General features: G+C 46.7%; 1 protein-coding gene across 6 annotated transcripts in view; it reads left to right on the top strand.

The window, feature by feature from the left end:
- The window catches only part of FUBP3 (far upstream element binding protein 3), a 60,387-nt gene that overhangs the window by 35,445 nt on the left and 6,602 nt on the right, over window positions 1-18,340 (top strand). For all 6 annotated transcript variants that reach the window (XM_079961349.1, XM_079961347.1, XM_079961344.1 and 3 more), the window contains 9 exons: window positions 1,878-2,040; window positions 3,203-3,301; window positions 4,867-4,971; window positions 6,962-7,064; window positions 8,464-8,564; window positions 9,586-9,727; window positions 15,561-15,721; window positions 16,784-16,857; window positions 17,526-17,602. In XM_079961349.1, coding sequence (XP_079817475.1) covers window positions 1,878-2,040; window positions 3,203-3,301; window positions 4,867-4,971; window positions 6,962-7,064; window positions 8,464-8,564; window positions 9,586-9,727; window positions 15,561-15,721; window positions 16,784-16,857; window positions 17,526-17,602 — 1,025 coding nt within the window. The remainder of the gene's footprint in view (window positions 1-1,877; window positions 2,041-3,202; window positions 3,302-4,866; window positions 4,972-6,961; window positions 7,065-8,463; window positions 8,565-9,585; window positions 9,728-15,560; window positions 15,722-16,783; window positions 16,858-17,525; window positions 17,603-18,340) is intronic.

The following is an 18,340-nucleotide window of genomic DNA, read 5'->3' as shown; positions in this document are numbered from 1 at the left end:
CAGGAAGCTGGACTACGTGGGCCATTCCCCCGAACCAGCAGACTCTTCTTATGTGCTTATTAACTTATGAGGCATTGGTTCTGCAGAAACCTGCAGGTCAAAATGTTTCCATTTGGGGCCGGGCATCTGTCAGTTAACACCACCATCACCACCGGCCACTTCCTTTGGTGTGAGACGTTGTCCTAGGTGCTGCTGGCTATTTCCCCCCTCACCCCCTGCCCCTCCCAAAGCCCCTTGCAAGAATGTTCCACCCAGCAGCCCAGCTGGGGGATGGCGGGTGGGGATTCTGCTCTCTTTCTCTTTCTCTCTCTCTCGCCCTATAGAAAAATTTAGGGTCAGTGTTTCCTCCCTCCCCCTCCCCAGGAGCTGAGCTTGCCTCTTCCCAAGCCATTTTGAGGACCACCTCCCCGCTGGGACTTGGAGCCACGAGCCTTTGGCTTTAACAGGAACCCACTTAGCCATATGGAGCTGCTCTTTCTCTCCCGCAGCCTTTGGGTAGGTGGGTTTTTTCCAAATCCATCTGTTGGGATCTTTTTTTTCTTTCCTTTTTTTCAGTTGCGTTTGGATGATTGAAAAAAGCATTGAGGTTTCCTGGATTTTCTTTTTCTTCTTCCGTAGGTGTAAGGATAAATATAACTGAGAGGTGCATGTTAGAGGGCAAAGCAGTCTGGTTGGATTTTTTGCGTATTTATTTTGTGCTGGTACTGAAGTGGGCTCCCTCTCACCTCTACCCTTCTTCCAGTATTTTTGTTTTGGAGCAAAAGGAAAACTATAAGCTATAAGATCCAGAAAAACTGATGTGCATTATGCATTTGTTGCACAGAGTACCTGGGTGGAGACTTTGTGGCTTTCTGCTTAAAGGTCTGTTTCTTCAGAGCTACGTGAGAAGAGAGAGAGCGCTTTCCTTTTGCTGCTGCAATTTATGATTACGATGACACACTTGAGTTTCATCCTTTTCAAAACCTGCACAAATGCAAAGGTGGAAGGATGGTGTCTTTTTCTCCTTTTGTGTGCTGCTGGGTGAGCTAGGTGTCAGTTCACCAGTGGCTAACTGGTGCCATAGGGACCAGAAGCACCAGGGATTGAACACAGGAAGCTGCCTTATACAGTGTCAGACCTTGGCTCCATCTAGCTCAGTTTTGCCTACACTGTCTGGCAGTGGCTAGAGAGGTTTGAGAGCAACGGGACTTTCCCAGCCCTGCCTGGGAATTACCAAGCACTGAGCCTGGGATTTTCTGCATGCAAAGCAAGTGCTCTGCCACTGAGCTATGGCCCTTCTCTTATAACAAAAGGATTCCTGACCTCATGGTTCTAAATAAAGGAATTATTTTAAGCAGCAAGCTTTCCTTACACTGACTCTAGCCCAATGTTGTCTACGCTGACAGGCAGTGGCTGTCTAGCCTTTCAGGCAGGAGGTCTCTGTAGGGCTTCCTGGAGATGCTTGGGATCATACCTGGGACCTTCTGCATGCAAGGCAGATGTTCTTCCACTTGAGCTACAAGTGGGCAAGTGATGGGAGAGGTGTATCAGGTAGGAAAAGCCACCGCAGTGAAAAGGAAGCATTTGAGGCGCTGGTTGGACTTTGTGAGCTTCTTCTCCGCTCTCTCCTACTCCAAAATGGGGTGTGCCTGAGAGAGGGGAATCTGATCCAAAGCAGAGAGTTGCCATCATGGCCGCTGGTTATTTTCTCCCTTCTGTATCCTGTCTTTTCTCTCTTTTTTTCTCCTCCCCTCCCCAAACTCCCTGTATTCCAGTGGTAGTCCCCACCCCTTACACCCAGCAAGATGGGGGTGTTTGCAATATAATAGATGTTTTCCTTGAGGCTATTTCTCTCTCCCCCTCTGTTCTCTCCCTTCCACACACCCCACCCCCCAAAGACAAGCAAAGCGGCTACTGGGGCAGATTGTGGACCGCTGTCGGAATGGGCCTGGGTTCCACAACGACGTGGACGGCAACAGCACAATCCAAGAGATCCTCATTCCGGCGTCCAAAGTGGGCCTCGTCATTGGCAAAGGTGGAGAAACCATCAAGCAGCTACAGGTGGGCAGGATGCAGCTTCGGACAGATGCTAGTAGGAGGAGTCTGTGGCTACCAGCCACGCTGGCTCTATTTTTTGCCTCCGCTGTTGGAGACAGGATGCCTCTGAATACCAGTTGCTGGGAACTGCAGATAGGGAGAGTGCTATTGTGCTCATATTTTGCTTGCAGGCTTCCCATAGTGGGCATCTGGTTGGCCACCGAGAGAGCAGGAGGCTGAACTAGATGCGCCTCAGACAGCACTCATTTTGTATAGAGAGGCAGTCCTTGATGCATCGATGCCCTAAGCCTTACATGTATTAATTCAAAAAACCTGGATGGCAGTTTACGTCTGGGGTATCTCGGGGATAGCCTGAACACTTGATCACTGAGATCATCTGCAGGAGCATTGTTAATCATTCTTTGAATTAGCGAGGTTCACTTGATAAAGAGAAACCAAGCCTTTAGTGTAATTAGCCCAGTCCTGTGGGTTGCTCTGCCAAAAGAGATTCAGCAGGCAGTATATACATATTTTTTATAAATAACTAAATAAGGCTGTATAGGTCAAAGCCAGCACCTTGAATTGGGTGTGCCTGTGTGTGGGTGCACCCACACGTTCCCCACGCCCCACAAAGCAAGGTTAGAAGGAAGCATTCAGTTGTAGCCAGTATAAGTGTGCAGTTTATTTTGGGTTGTATGGTACCTGCAACAGTTTATGTTGGCAACCATGTTTCCACCCCTGCAGGGTTTTATATAAAATATATTGAATTCCTGCATTACAAGGGGCTGGACTAGATGACCAGTGGGGGTTCCTTCCTACTCTACAATTCTATGAATGCACCATGACCACTAGCTTTTTAATGCAAAGTAAAATTGCAATTGTCTGTGTTTGGGTGGTGGTGGTAAAGTGTGGCTTCCTTGTCTGCTTTTCCCTCTTCATTTTACGATTGCTTGCATTTCTTTTATGGAGTTATCAGGAAAACTTGGCCAGATCAAGCCGCTTAACTACATAAATGTCCATAGCTGCGGTGGTGGTGGTGGGGCTCCTATTGCTTATCTATGCTTTTTAAAAATCCCCCCCCCCTTTCCTACTTTCGTAGCCTTTCTGCCTGTTTTGGCATTTCCATTTATTGTTTTGTGGCGCTTTCTCTATCTCTCCCTCCCCATCGCCATTGGTACGTCTGCAGGAACGAACGGGCGTGAAAATGATTATGATCCAAGATGGCCCTTTGCCGACTGGAGCGGATAAACCTCTCCGGATTACCGGCGATGCTTTTAAAGTACAGGTGTGTATCAAAGAGGATTTGCCGTCGCGCTGATGGAACGTTAGGAGGATTTAGAATAATGGCACAGTTGGCAGTATTTGTGAGCCACAGTCTCTCGTATTGTGTGTGTGTGTGTGTGTGTGTGTGTGTGTGTGTACGATAGAGTTGGGTGGGGGCATCTCAAGCCTATGGGCCAAACAGTCCTTTTCCCATCTACATCTTGCACCCCACACCCACCCTGCCTTTACATTAGTGACCCACACTAATGAACCAGAATAGTATGCAAATCCTTGCACTGCAGTGATAAAGCTGCCTCTGCATGCTTCATGAAATTGCAATAAAGAGACTGAGTGTGGCGTGCTGGAAAACTGTTTCAGGCTAGTGGTTATCTGTTGCTGGAAACACAGGGTGGAGAGAGTGTTGCTCTTGGGCTTGGGCCCTGCTTGTAGGCTTCACAGAAGCGTCTGGGTGGCCACTGTGAGAACAGGATGTTGGACTAGATAGGTTTTTGGCCTGATCCAGCAGGGCTCATCTTATGTTCTTAGGTGAGGGAAGCCCTAGGTTTGGATCACTCCCCACTTCAGCCATGAAGCGCCCTGGAGAACCTTGGGCCAACCTAACCCTGATGCCTGTGTTCTGCCTCCGCTGTCAGAGGCCATATGCTGAATAGCTGGTGCCAGGGACCACAGAAGGAGAAAGTGCTGTTGCACTTATGTCCTGCTTGCAGGCTTCCAGGAGGTTGGCCGACAGGATGCTCGACTAGCAGCTGGGCTCTTCTTGCATTCTTAATCCTGCCTCACATGGTTGCTTTGAGGATAATAAAAATAGGGGAACCCATATATGCAGACTTGAGAGCCTTGGGAGATTAGCAGGAGAGAAGTGTAATAGGTGTAATCTTCTTTTTGAGAAGACACATTTGGAACTCGAATAAAGTAATGGTGTATTTTGGAAATGGAAGTGAGGTTATGGCAGGAGGTTAACTATGGATTCGTGGCCTGAAAAAGTGGTTCTGAGGGAGGGCCAGATCTGAAAGCTCAGTTTCTTAAACAGTGTAAGCTTTTTGTGGTGGTTGAATATTTTTAAACTTACCTCCACAAGGTCTAGAAACAAAACTTTTGCTTTGTTCATGAAAGCTTAAGAGAGTTCAGGAAGTTAGATGCATTCCCCCTGCCCCCCCCCCCCGAAACCAGAGTCTGCAGGTTTGCAAGTCTACTTGACTAGTAGGAGCAGGGCAGTGTTGTTGCACACTGTAAATATTCAACACGGGTGGTAATGGGCTGATGCAGATGAAGCCACTGAATGAAAAGGGAGGCATATTCTGGCAAAACCAGAACAACAAAATACCAAACGAAACCCCAATCTCTAAGGGAAGGGGAAGAAACCGCATCCCAAACAGGGTCGACTGAGCATGCTCAGTAGTTATGGAATGTTGAGCGTGTCAGAAGAGAAAAGGCGGAATGGAATACCCCTGCTTTGAGGGAAATGGTTAGCTTGTGGAGAAGCCACAGGAGGCAGGGATCACATTTTATTGCCAGGGTCCAAAGAATCTGTAATCAGCTTGTTTTCCTCTTCCTGCACTTGTACAGCAAGCACAAGAGATGGTACTGGAGATCATTCGAGAGAAAGACCAGGCGGACTTCAGAGGCGTACGCAACGATTTTACTTCCAGAATGGGTGGAGGCAGCATAGAGGTATGGACATGTCTTGTATGTTACAGAATAATAGAATTGTAGAGTTGGAAGGCTCTCAAGGTGTCATCTAGTCCAACACCCTGCAGTGCAGGAATCTTGTCCCTGGAGGAAAAATAGGGAGTGGGGGGATTATCATCATCATCATGTTTATTCATTCATTTGCTGAGTGTTACTTGCATAGTTTTAGGTGGCTGTGGAAATTTCACATTTACCGTATTTTTCGCCCCATAGGACGCACCAAGTTTTTTTGGGGGGGAAATAAAGGGGAAAAAAATCATTTCCCCCCCAGGCGCTTGTGGGGCCGGCAGCGGGGAGAAGTACTCTTCTTCCCGCCGCCCGCCTTCAGACCAGGTCAGGGGACAGTGGGAAAACGCGCTGCGCCTCCCAGCTGTCCCCGAAGCTTGCATTTTTTTTTGGGGGGGGGGGAAATGAATAAAAAAAATTTATTCCCCCCCCCAGCCGCGGCTGCCGCCCCAAGCCTTGCACACACCTGCCCGAAGCACGGGACACCCTCCGGAGGGCTCCACGTGCTTCGGGTGGCAGGTTGCCGCCCCAAGCCTCGCACACCCAGCAGGACCTCCCACCGGGCGCGCAAGGCTTGCGGACACTCGCCCGATGCACGGGGAGCCCTCCGGAGGGCTCACCGTGCTTCGGGCGGCAGGCTGCTGCCCCAAGCCTCACGCGCTCGGCAGGACCTCCCACCGGGCGCGCAAGGCTTGCGGACACTCGCCAGGGCTGCAGGCTGCTGCCCGCAAGCCTTGTGAACCCGCGGCAACTCCCGCCGGGTTTGCAAGGCTTGCGGATAGCTTCCTGAAGCCTGGAGAGCGAGAGGGGTTGGTGCGCACCGATGCCTCTCGCTCTCCAGGCTTCAGTGAAAGCCTGCATTCGCCCCATAGGACGCACACACATTTCCCCTTCATTTTTGGAGGGGGAAAAGTGCGTCCTATGGGGCGAAAAATACGGAATATATAAAAAAATGCTTCTATATTGCAGTTTCATAGAAATAAGTATCAGTGCAGTCAACAACAATTATAAAAACCACAGTAAAAATTTTAAACAACCTGTCATCAGCTAGCGTATTACAGAAAATGTTTTCTTAATTGTCAGCATAAGGCTGGTGGCCAAGACAATTTTAAAGCACCTCTTTGAAGGTTAAAATAGAAAACACTGGCTGAATTTCTTATTGGAAGACCTCATTCTGCAGGATTGGGCTGATGACACCAACTTCTGCTTTTGCGGGGTATGGGTGTGTGCAATAGAGTATAAGCAAATGCTAAGCAAAAGAATGTACTGAGTCAGCCCCTTGGTGTATTCATCTTGTCCAGTGATGTCAACTTCATCCTTGTCTAGCCTTTGTCACCCTTTTGACTTCCACCCTGGATTGCCAGGGTTGAGTCTGGAGGAATATGATCCCTGAGGACCATCAGCCAGTGCCTGTGGGACAAGGAGTCATTGTCCTCCCTCCTCCTTCTGGGTTCATCATCCTGCCTTCCCAGCCCTTCAGGTTTCCAGAAATACAGAAAACAAGTTTGGGAAAGAGGCTGTGCTACATGCACAAAACAGTGTTCACAGTTTCCCCCCAGCCCAGTTCCCTCTCATCAGCCCCAGCCAGCATGTCCCAATGGTCAGACAGAGAAGCCTGAAAGGGCCACATCTGACTACTAGGCTTTTAAGGTTTCCCATTTACCCATACCCAGCTTTGGATGTGGCGTGTAGGGTTCTTTCAAATCTGAGGTATAAAGTGGGGGCAAACAATGCTTAGATTTGCCTCCTTCCTGACATGGGTGTGGCTGCCTCTGGGAATTGCAGAGCTGGACTTAGCATGGGATAATTTGCTTCCTGTTCCAGAAAGTGGGAGTAATGTTTTTTCTTAAGTATGTGAACGTGTCTCTTGGCTTGGTATTCAAGCTGCCTGATGTAGCTAATGGGGCATCTGTGTGCTACCTTTCTGGGTCTGCTTCCTCTCACTGCTTTTCTTTCGTCCCGCTAGGTCTCGGTGCCTAGGTTTGCAGTGGGAATCGTAATAGGAAGAAATGGAGAGATGATAAAGAAGATTCAGAATGATGCTGGTGTTAGGATTCAATTTAAACCAGGTCTGTCTAATTTTTAGTGTATAGCCTGTAACTGGCAACCACTTTCTCTCTCCCTTCCAGGGAAGCTGTTTTATATCATTGGTTCACTCAGCTCAGATAGTGTCTGTGTACTGACTGGCAACAGCTCTCCAGAGTTTTAGGCAGGGGATATTCTCGGCTGTATCTGGAAATGCTGAGAATTGAGCCTGCCACCAAGCTACGCCCCTTTCCTAAAGTTGAGAACATAGCCTTTATACAAAGTCGGTTCACTGAACTCAGTACTGCCACCACCAAATGGCAGGAGTATTGAACCCAGGGGCTTTCTGTACACAGAGCAGGTGTTGCACCCCTGAGCTTACAGTCACACCCCATCTCATTTCGGTGCAAGGCCCATAGCCAAAGATCTGGGGAGGGGATCAGAGCACAAGGGAACGCTTGGAGGGGGGGGCACTGTAAATCAGTCCAAAGCAACAGGAGCTTAATTTCACCAGTGTATATTGCATTTTTAAATAAAAGCATCAAATAACATCACACAATAAAAATGTTAAAACAATTACAAAATTGTAAGTCAGTCTTAGAATATGCCTGGGGCAAGGGCAGGTTCTGTTCCAAGGTATCATATTTTGTTTTTTCTCCTGTGCCAGCTTGCATAGCCTTAAATTCTTCATGTGATGTGGCAGTCCTTTCCTCTGGGAGAATTTGCCCCTGAGTTTCTTGTTGCCACCATGTAAATATTGTTTCCTCAGCTATAGTCCTGGAGGCATGTTTTATCCCTTTTTGAAATTTTCTTTTTTATTTATTGGCTGGTTTTATTGATTTGTTAACAACAAAAATGCAGACATAACAAAAAGTAACTAAAACGAAGAAGGTAGCCGTGTTGGTCTGCCATAGTCAAAACAAAATAAAAAAATTCCTTCCAGTAGCACCTTAAAGACCAACTAAGTTAGTTCTTGGTATGAGCTTTCGTGTGCATGCACACTTCTTCAGATACACACTTCTTCTGTGTATCTGAAGAAGTGTGCATGCACAAGAAAGCTCATACCAAGAACTAACTTAGTTGGTCTTTAAGGTGCTACTGGAAGGATTTTTTTTTATTTTGTTAAAACGAAGAATTAAAAGTTAATCCCTAAAGTGTCACAGCTTTGAAGGACCAAATTACAAAGATACAACACAACTCCAAAGGGATGATAAAGTATTAACACAGACAGAAATTCCATTTACAAATAATAAAAGTAAGTTCTGTCTGTATTGAGAATGGTGGTTCTGTATAGTCTTGCATGAGCCAGATGTGCATATATTGGTGGCAGTGAGTGACCATGTGGCTTGTTTAGTTCCCTTCTCATGGGTAGCTCCTTCCTCCCTGCCTTTTCCCACTTTGTATTTGTATTTAATTTAAGGTCTGTCTCCTCTTGCTCCACAGATGATGGGATTAGTCCGGAAAGAGTCGCACAGGTCATGGGCCTTCCGGATCGGTGTCAGCACGCAGCTCACATAATCAACGAACTCATTATCACTGCACAGGTAGGTGGGACATAAGAAAGTTTCAGATGCTGAGTAAGGCCACTGATCTGTCTGGATTGGTACTTTCTACACTGACTGGCAGCAGCTCTCCAAGGTTTCAGGCAGGGGAACATTCCCATGCCATTGGGGGGGGATTGAAACTGCAACCTTCCGCATTCTAAGCAGACGTTCTGCTATTTAACTGTGGCCCTAACCCTACACAAAGTTGTTTAGGGAAGTTTTTAATGTTTGATGTTTTATTCGTTTTTAATATTCTTTTGGAAGCTGCCCAGAGTGGCTGGGGAAACTCAGCCAGATGGGCAGGGTATAAATATTATTATTATATTATTATTATTATACTGAATCAGACAATTGGTCTATGTAGCTCAATATTATAGTTCAATATTATCCATGCTGACCGGTAGCAGTTGTCCAGAGTATTGGACTGGGCATTTCATCCTAGTCCCACCAGGAGATGATGCCAAGGATTGAAGCTGGTTAAAAAACCTAGTCTTATACACAGATAAAAATGGTAATTCACATGTCCTTAAGTTGGCTGTTAACCCTGGTGAATGTTGGTGCAGTAAATTTAGTCTGAAAATCGTTTGGCAAAATAACTGTCCAAAAATTGCAACACGTGGACACTGACTTCCCATTTTCAAACCTATTTCTTTTGACTAGAAACTTGGAAAGAAGGATGACCCCACTTTCTGTCAAAAATCAAGACCACACCACAGTCACAGAAGGCCAACAAACTTGTTGCCCATTATCCAGGATGGGAGGGACTTGTAAATACAGATATTGTGGCTGAGTGTAGAATCCTTGTGGTTTCACTGGGTCTTGCTATTAAAGCAGGGGCTGCTGATGGGGGTTGTAGACCAAAACATCAGGCAGGCACCAGGTTGGCAAATTTTGATTTTAAGTGACTCAATGCATCCATTGGGCAGCAAGTCTGTTGTCTGAAGGTATGGCGATGCAGCAAACGGCAAGTCCCAGGAGGACCATATACATGTTAACAGGTGTGCCCTCTTTCTTCTCCAAGGAGCGTGATGGTTTTGGAAGCCTCACTGTGGCTCGGGGAAGAGGGCGCAGCCGCGGAGACTGGAGTGTTGGGACCCCTGGAGGCATGCATGAAATCACCTACACCGTGCCAGCTGACAAATGCGGCCTGGTCATAGGCAAAGGTAAGCAGCATGAATCATAGAATTGTAAAGTTGAAAGGAACTCAAGGGGCATCTGTCGCGAATTCCTTGCGGCGCTTTTTAGCGAAACGCTCAGAGTCCCAGGTTTTTCCAGTGCAGACTTTTTAATGTGAGCTATATACAGGTATTTACAAAAACAGTCCATACAGAGTACCTGCTCCTTAAGGCAAACGAATACTCTCCACCACAGCACCACCACACCACAGCACAACCACCACAGTTACTGTTGAGCAGGCATTTCTTTTTAAAACAGGTGATAGCCAATCACATTAATCACACTCCTGCTGAGTCACTCTGACCCAGCACTTCACAGAGTATTGCATCAGCCTGTTGAGGCCTGCAGACTTACTCAGTATCCTGCGAATCCCAACAGCATCTAGTCCAACCGACTGTAGGAAGCAGAACTCAATGCATAGAAATCTTAAAACTCTGTGCTTTAAAGGTGGGAGGTAGTTCTGCATTGCCAGATATTGGAAGTTTTCCCAGTGTTCTGGTGTCAGCCTTCTTCCAGTCTTCCATCAGCATCAGAGACATGGTTGGTAGTGACATGAGAGGGAGACTTCTTGGTGGCTTATTCCATATTGTGGAGTTCCTCCCAAGAGATCAGACTAACTCCCTCTTTGCTTTCCTTCCACTGGCAAGCTAAGATTCCCTTGCTCAGATGGACCTTTGGAAACTCAGGAGTAGGGAATGCTGATCACTGGGCTGCTGTTGTGGCAAACTGGATTTGAATTGCTGGTTTTAATCCAAACACATCCATGTGTTTGGATGTATTATAGCTATTGTTATTAACTAGTTTCTTTTTATTACTTTGCACAGTGATACCTCTGGTTGTGGACGGGATCCATTCCAGATCTCTGGTCGGATCCTGAGGTTTCCACAACCAGAGGGAATGCTTCTGCACATGTGCACGCCGTGGTAGAGCGCTTCTGCACATGTGCACGCAGCAAAACACTTCCGGGCTAGCCACTTTCACAACTTGAAGTTTATGTTACCTAACGGTAACGTAAGCTGAGGTGCTACTGTATTTTATAATGATGTTTTTAAGTGTTGGAAGCCAAATCCCAACTTGGAAGAAATGTAGGATATAAAGGCAATCAATCATCAGCATCTCTTTGCCCTCCCCCAGTGGAAACTGGCCTACATGCTCAAGCTGCCTTCTGGGGTTTTTCTTTAAAAACAAAACAAAAAACCCAGCCAGCTGACAGAGGTGCAATGTGCAGGGCCTTTTCTGTGGTGGCCACCAGACTGAAACTCCCTTCCTTGAGTGACCTGCTTTGCTCCTTTCATGGGGTTCAGGCTCTGCTGCTTTAAGAATACATTTTTGGGACAGTACTTATTTGCTATCTTTTTGTCCTGCTTCAGAGGAACCTCAGGTATATGAAACAGCGCCCCCCTCTTTGATAAGAATCCTGTAAAGCAAGATAGTGAGCTTCGTGGGTGGGAGGGGTTTTGAACTAGGTCCCCTACTTGCTCTTAAGTCCAACACTGTGACCGCTTCCAGGTGACACCTAGACTTGGGCATTGAGTTTCCAGGGAAATGGAATCAGTGTCTTACATTAGCAGGCACCAAGAGTGCCTCTGTGCTCACAACGCTTTAAGACTGCGGAACATAGACTGTAAATATATCAGGTAAATGTGTGGACTAGTTGGAGCTGCCACTTACGTTCTCTCATTTTTCCAGTCTGCAGCTCATTACACTTCTGCATCAGTTTTCAATTTTTTTGGTCTACTTTTAAATATCCCCACTATATAATCATTACTCGGGGGGTCAAGTGGCGGTAAGCCTGGTCCTCCTTTTCTAAAAGGGTAACGGTGGCGTTGAGGTCTGGGGCCAGCCTGTTCTGCAGTGGTCAAGTCTTCCTCCCTCCTGTGTGTGCCACTGCTGCAGAGACAGACAGCTGCCTCTCCGGGGCCCCATTGGATTTCCATGATAAACGCAGCAGTCTTGACAGATAGCGTGGCCAGTCCCTTCTCTTGTCAACATTGCCTTTTAGCCCCGTTTGATTAATTGCTTTACAATTTCACGTCCAGCTGCGGGGGGCCTCGCCTGCTCGGTCGCTCCCCCACCCACCCACATGCATCCGTGGTCAGGTGGAAGAATGGAAGCTCTCCTGTTGAATGGGTCTGTGCAGAAAGGCGCCATGTTCGAAGCGGGTGACCCTCGCTTGTGAACAGAGGCGAAACTTCTGGCATTGGGCAGCACAACGTCATGTCATCCCCCCTCATAATTGTGCTGCCCTTGAAGGCGCTTCCTCTGTGTGGGTTGGGAGTTGCTCAGAATGGGGACGGGAGGAAGCTAGACTTTCCCAGAGAGTTGAAACTCACCATCAGTGCCTGTGGTGCATTTTCTTATTTGCAGCAACAAATATTTCCTCCATTCAGTGTTTGTGGGTTTTTGTAGTGCTTTGGGCGGCAAGGGGGAGAACGCTACAAAACTTGGTTTTGACCAGAGGCAATGGCCAGACAAAAGTGAGTCTGTGACCAATCACTGCCTCCATTGTACCGCTTTTCTCCTTCTATTGAGAGATCAGTAGTCCATCCCCAGCTAGCTTTGCAGAATTCCTCACTCCTAGCCCATAGAAAGAATTTAATTATTTTGAAACGGAGAACCACACTCTTTTTTTTCCTGTTTTCTTTTCAAAGAATCTCATACTCAAATTAACGCGGCACTGAGAGGCACAAGCAGGCGTTTTATTGAGTAGCGGCTAATTATCTGTCCTCATTTCTCCTTCCTCGAAGGAAATGTCTTTGGGAGTGAGATTCCCCTTTTGAATGCCTCTGGGAGGGCAAAAGGTCCAAGGCCGATGGGTGGACTTCGCAAGGGGCAGAGGGGGGAAAAGGTGACGCTCACTTACACATTTAACACCCAAACAAGAAGCTTCCTAAAAGAAAGAGGATAATGGTGTCTTTAAGTTTCATGACATCCTAACGTCATGTTTTGAAACAACGTATTTCAAATGGTGGGCTCGCTGGTGGCGTTTCATTATGAGCCGGTTTTAACTGACAGGCTGTTTTTGAGCGATGTGATGACTTAGTAAATTGAGCTGCAGGATAATGCCTTAAGTCCTCTTTTTAGCAAAGTCCCTTTGGAATTGTACTGCTTACGAATGGGCTGTGTTGGTAGTAACAAACCAAAGAGGGATCCTGAATGCAGTGGGAAGGCGGACTAACTGAAGGAGGGGCCCCCACGGAGGCAGCCTTGCCCAAAACGCAAAGCTGGCAGGGCCTGTTGATCATTGGGGGGGGGGGTTTACAGTGACAGTACTTGCCCCACCATTTTTAAGTTGTACATGCAGAAAAATGCATGCATGCCCATGAAAAGGCTGTTGCTTCAACTTTTCTCCTTCACAAACTTGCATTTGTGTGTGTAATAGATGTAAATGGAAGTGTGCCAAGTAAGTCCCTCCAGTCTGTAGAATTTCCACTTCTACAACAGCCACACAGTCTCTGCTCTGCATTCATTATGAGTTGTTCCTCTAGTGTGGGAGGTCCTTTGGAACTCCCTGGCTCTTGACATTAGGCAGGCACCATCTCCCTGCAAACCTTTCCATTTCTGCAGGCCTACCCAGAGAGGAATGATTTGGTAAAGTCTGTTCATAAATGTGTTCTTTAGACATTCTAATCTTTTTAGAAGTTGTTAAACATCTTACTTACATTTCCTTTTCATTTTATTATTATTATTTTAATCACAGGTATGTTTGCTGCCCTGGCTTCCTTTTGGGAGTTGGGGCAGGTTATGATTGTAATAAAATAACATCTAATCTACTGCTCGAAGCCTGAATTAGTTATAGTCCAGGAAGATTTTTTTAACCATTTGCTTGATTGCAGTGCTTCTGAATACCAGTTGCTGCAAACTGTAGGAGGGGGAGAGAATGTTCTTGTGCTGAAGTCTTGCTTGAGGGTTTCCTCGCTGGGGCATCTGGTTAGCCACTGTGAGAACAGGATGCTAGCCTTGGTGGGCTGCTGGCCCGATCCAGCCGTGAGGCTCTTCTTATACATTCGGTCAGATTGGATGGTTTTCTTAAGAGTCGGGAGAAGCAGCAGCCGTTTCGTTCCATGCTAGGTTGAATTGCTTGCTTTGCATGGATATCAACTCAGCGTGCGTTTTTATTCCTGGTAGCTGCCAGCTTGGGAGTTGCTCCAGTTACTTGCGCTAACCCATCGGAAAGGGAGTTGGCGGAACAGAGCAAGCTGCCGCAGATGCTCAACTAATTGGTTTTGTCCGCTTGGATCGGCAGAGTGCCCTCTCCACCCTGTTGCCTTGGGTTTTGACTGGTGGCTGTATCCAGGACCAGGAGGGGTCAAGCATATCACAACTCCCCACCCCTTTTGTCTCCCTCTCTCCAAGCTGAGGCTAACCTCCCCTCTTGTGTGAAATTCCGACAGAAGAAGAATTGGCCCATTGTAGCCGCTGCCTTTGTTAAGCAAATTTCATTAAGAGACGGAGACCCTCCTCCAAGACCGTATGTGTGCTGCTGCCTTTTTCTCGTCCTGGCCCGCCAAGTCAAACCAAACTTTCATTAGTCGTGCTCCACCCTAGTACAAGCTGCTACTGTTTCACACTCATTTTTAAAAAACGAAACAAAGGTAGCATCTTCAGAGTTTCCTTCACTATCGGCAGACATCCCACAAGCTCTTCCTGAGATAACCAAAGACCTCTTCTGGGAATTTGCTGGGATAAATTGGGCTCTGGGTGCATGATTGCACCATGAGGGAGCAGCTAATTGCACCAGTGTCCGTTCACCTGCTTATTCACCTACAAAAGGAAGCTGCAGATTAGGTCCCCTGAGGGGTTGCTCTCTTCTAACCTACCGGTTTCCTTCTAATCTGCACTGGCTACCAATTCAGGAAGATCGCAAGCTGCTTTATGCTGAGTCAGACCACTGGTCCATCTTTCTCAGTATTGTCCACACTGACTGGCAGCAGGGAATGTTCCCAGTCCTCCCTGGAGATTTCAGTGAGGATTGAACCTGTGGCCTTCTGCATGCAAAGCAGCTGCTCTGCCACTGAGCTGTGGTCCTTCCCCTAAAAATGAACTTAAGATTCCAGTCCTCATGGTTCTGAATTAAGGGCTGGTTTAAATATGGACATAGGGAGCTACCTTACTGAATCAGACCGTTGGTCCACCTACGCCTATTGCCTGCAATGATCAGCAGCACCGTTCCATGGTTTCAGGCAGCAAACATTTCCGGCCTTACCTGGAGATTCTGGGGATTAACCCTGGCACTCTTCATGCAAGGAAGGTCCTCTGCCACTGCTCACTTGCATGAAGAGTGCCAGGGTGCCTTCTTTAATTTACTATCATGCCAGATTCAGGGGGGCACTAAGAGGCAAATGGGTGGCAGTGGGAGCTGGAGATGTAAATGACTATTTGTAAAGGCGTCATTGGATTGGTTTAATCAATTACGTTAGGTAAATTAAAACTAAATAGTTTTAACTGTGTTTTGAATAAATGTGCCATTAATTGTTACTGTTTTGAATTTTATTGTTTCGTTAGCTCTCTTAGTGGATTATGCAAACTGCTATTCTGAATAACACTTTTAATAGGGGGCACTGGGGTGAGTTTATAGAACCACAGAGCAGGGTGGTGGGCCAAAAAAAGTTGGGAAACACTAGTTTATACTGGGGCATGATGGGAGTTGTAGTCCAAGATAGTTGAAGGACATGGCAGTGTGATGAGGCCAGATCTAATCCATGTGGTTGGACCTTCCTCCTTCTCTTTCATGCACTCACAATAACTGCTGAATATATAAAGTAAAAGTCTGATCATGTTCCCTCTCCTTTTTCTTCCTCCCCTCTTTCTTCTTTGCAGGGGGAGAGAATATCAAGAGCATAAACCAACATTCTGGAGCCCATGTAGAGCTCCAGAGAAACCCGCCTCCCAACACCGACCCTAATGTACGGATATTCACCATTCGGGGCATCTCCCAGCAGATTGAGCTTGCGAGACATCTCATAGATGAGAAAGTTGGTGTAAGTTTCTTTCCCTTCCCCATCTACTTTCTTCTTCATTTTTTAAAATAAAAAAATATTTTGAAAATTGCAGTCCAATGAAGAACAAGACTAGCAAAACAATGTCATTGTTACAGTATACAGCTAGAAAGAAGTGATAAGTATTGAAATAATAGAATCATATAATTGTAGAGTTGGAAAAGGACCCCAAGGGCCATCTAGTCCAGCCCCTTGCAAATCACCATCCAATTGGTCTATAACAGGCATAGGCAAACTCTGGCCCTCCAGATGTTTTGAGACTACAATTCCCATCATCCCTGACCTCTGGTCCTGTTAGCTAGGAATGATGGGAATTGTAGTACCAAAACATATGGAGGGCCGGAGTTTGCCTATGCCTGGTCTATAAAAAACCCCACCAGGATCAAAACATCCACCGTGGTCATTCTCTTTCAGTACTTGAGGCTCTTTTTTTATTTGCAAAGGTGGTTGGCATTTTTGCCGGATGCTGAGTCCCAGGAAATGGTTTGGGGCACCATTGTTCCCATTGTACAGATGCGGAAACTGTTCTGAGGCCTAGAGCCAGTGCTGGGGAAACCCAACAGCCCCATGCAGCGCGTCCTATGCATCTTGCATAAGAACTCTGGGATTAATTGCCAGCTGCAGTCAGACAGGCAACTAACGTCACAATGCTCAGGCGCCCATTTGAAGGCATTTTTATTTGAGAAGGCCTTACCCAGTGGGTGGCCCAATCCCTTACGTAATATTAATTGCATATATGCAGATAGGCTTTTTTACTGTTTTTCTAGAATTCATAATATAGGGATTTACTGCTCTTAGTGGTTTCAGAGAATGATTTTACTGTTTGTTTTTTAATAAAGTGGGCTTTGCATTGCTTATCCTACTTTTATCTTGTACCCCTCTTTGAACAGCCTCTGACTGTGAAGCTGTTTATAAATCTGTAAAAACGAAAGAGAATTAAATTCTTCATTTTGAGAAGCCTTCCTCAGCACCTTAAATCTCAGGTGCAGTCTCACTAAGTCCAGACAGAGTGGTGAATAAATTACCTGTTTGTTTTTTCTCCAGGGTACTGGTCTGGGTGGTCCTGGAGGTTTTGGCCAGAGCCCCTTCAATCAGGCACCTGCTACACCTCACCAAAAGTAAGTAGTTTACTTGCCTGCTTTCCCTTCACCTTTAGGCTGCTCCCCCGCCATCAAATAGGATTGTAGGTGTGATTATCATTGAGCAGCATCCTTGGTCTGCAATGATTTTACAAAAGAACAAGAAGTCTGTGCACTGCTCTGATGAACTTAATTAAAGCCTGTAATTTTGAGGCTCTGGGAGATGGGAGTTGGGGGCAGGGACTGTGGCCCTCCCAAGTGTTACTGGGATTCCTGTAGCCACATGCAGCCTTAGAAGGTTGATAAACATAGCATGGGCTTCCCTTCCCTGTCATCAATCTCATTGGTTCCTTCCATTGGATTATTGGTTGGGCAGGAGGCTGTTTTACCATTGACTTAAATCAAGTTGGGGGAGACTGTTAGCTCTCCTGAGTTAACTCCCACCATTCCTGGCTATTGCCCATGCTTGCTGGGGCTAATGGGAGTTGTAGTACAGCAGCATCTGGGCATGGGAAAGGTTCTAAGAAAATACTCCAGTGGAACCAGCGCCTTTTTATACCAATGTGTCAGTAGTGAAACTTATCCACACCTATTCTCTTACACAGCATGGTCTGTTTCAACACTTTTCAACAAACTTTAATCCCAACTCACCAATGTGCCTGGACTACCTTTCACTCCTCTGTTGTTAATGGCCTTGTCTTCCACAGCGGTCCTCAGGCGTTCATGACGCAGGGTTGGGGTGGCACCTATCCGACGTGGCAGCAACCTGGGCAGCAGGTTCCAAGTAAGTGTATTGTAATTGTAGAGATTGCAGGGGGACGGGTGCAAGGATCGCCCATGTTTAAGTTGATTCGGCTCAGCTGTGGGGGACCTTTTACTCTCCATATGTCACTGGGCTACATCTCCCATTTACCATTGGCTATGCTGATGGGAGTCATGGTCCAATAGTATACGGAGGGCTACAGGTTGCCCACCCTGGGACTCGTAAAGGAAGCATGACTTCAAACATACAATATCTGGAGTTCCCTGTCATGCGGCAGCCCAGTTTTCTACTAGCACTTTAGCTAAACTTTTGCTAAGCAGGTGCATATGGGAACTTGTAAAAATCACAGCCACTTCATTCCTTCCCCCTCTCCCTCCAGTCATCCTGCTTGCCACACAACTCACACCAAAGCTATGGTTTAGCTTAAACCCTATGTCCAGATCTAGGCTCTTGGTTTGTCTGGAGCAAGACAAACCATGAGCTCAGGTTTGCGTGTTAGGCATATCTGTAGCAGCCTATTAACTTGGGCTTCCCACTCTCCCCACCCTAATAATTCCATTGTAATAATTCCATTAAGATTGAGACTGAATCATGCTCAGAGCTCTGCTCATCAGAACTAACAAGTACCTGCTTCTTTCCCCTTCTGCCTCTGAGCAGAGGGGGCACCTTCTCCTCCCCACAGCCCTCCCCCATATGTCCTCTAGATTTTAATTTCCCCACCTTCAGTAAATTAGGTGGGGTGAAAACACTTTGCCATGG

This window comes from Podarcis cretensis, assembly GCF_951804945.1.
Source record: "Podarcis cretensis genome assembly, chromosome: Z".
Taxonomy (NCBI): Eukaryota; Metazoa; Chordata; class Lepidosauria; order Squamata; family Lacertidae; genus Podarcis; species Podarcis cretensis.
Note: the sequence above shows the minus strand (reverse complement) of the source record. Positions and strands in the feature narration are given on the sequence as shown.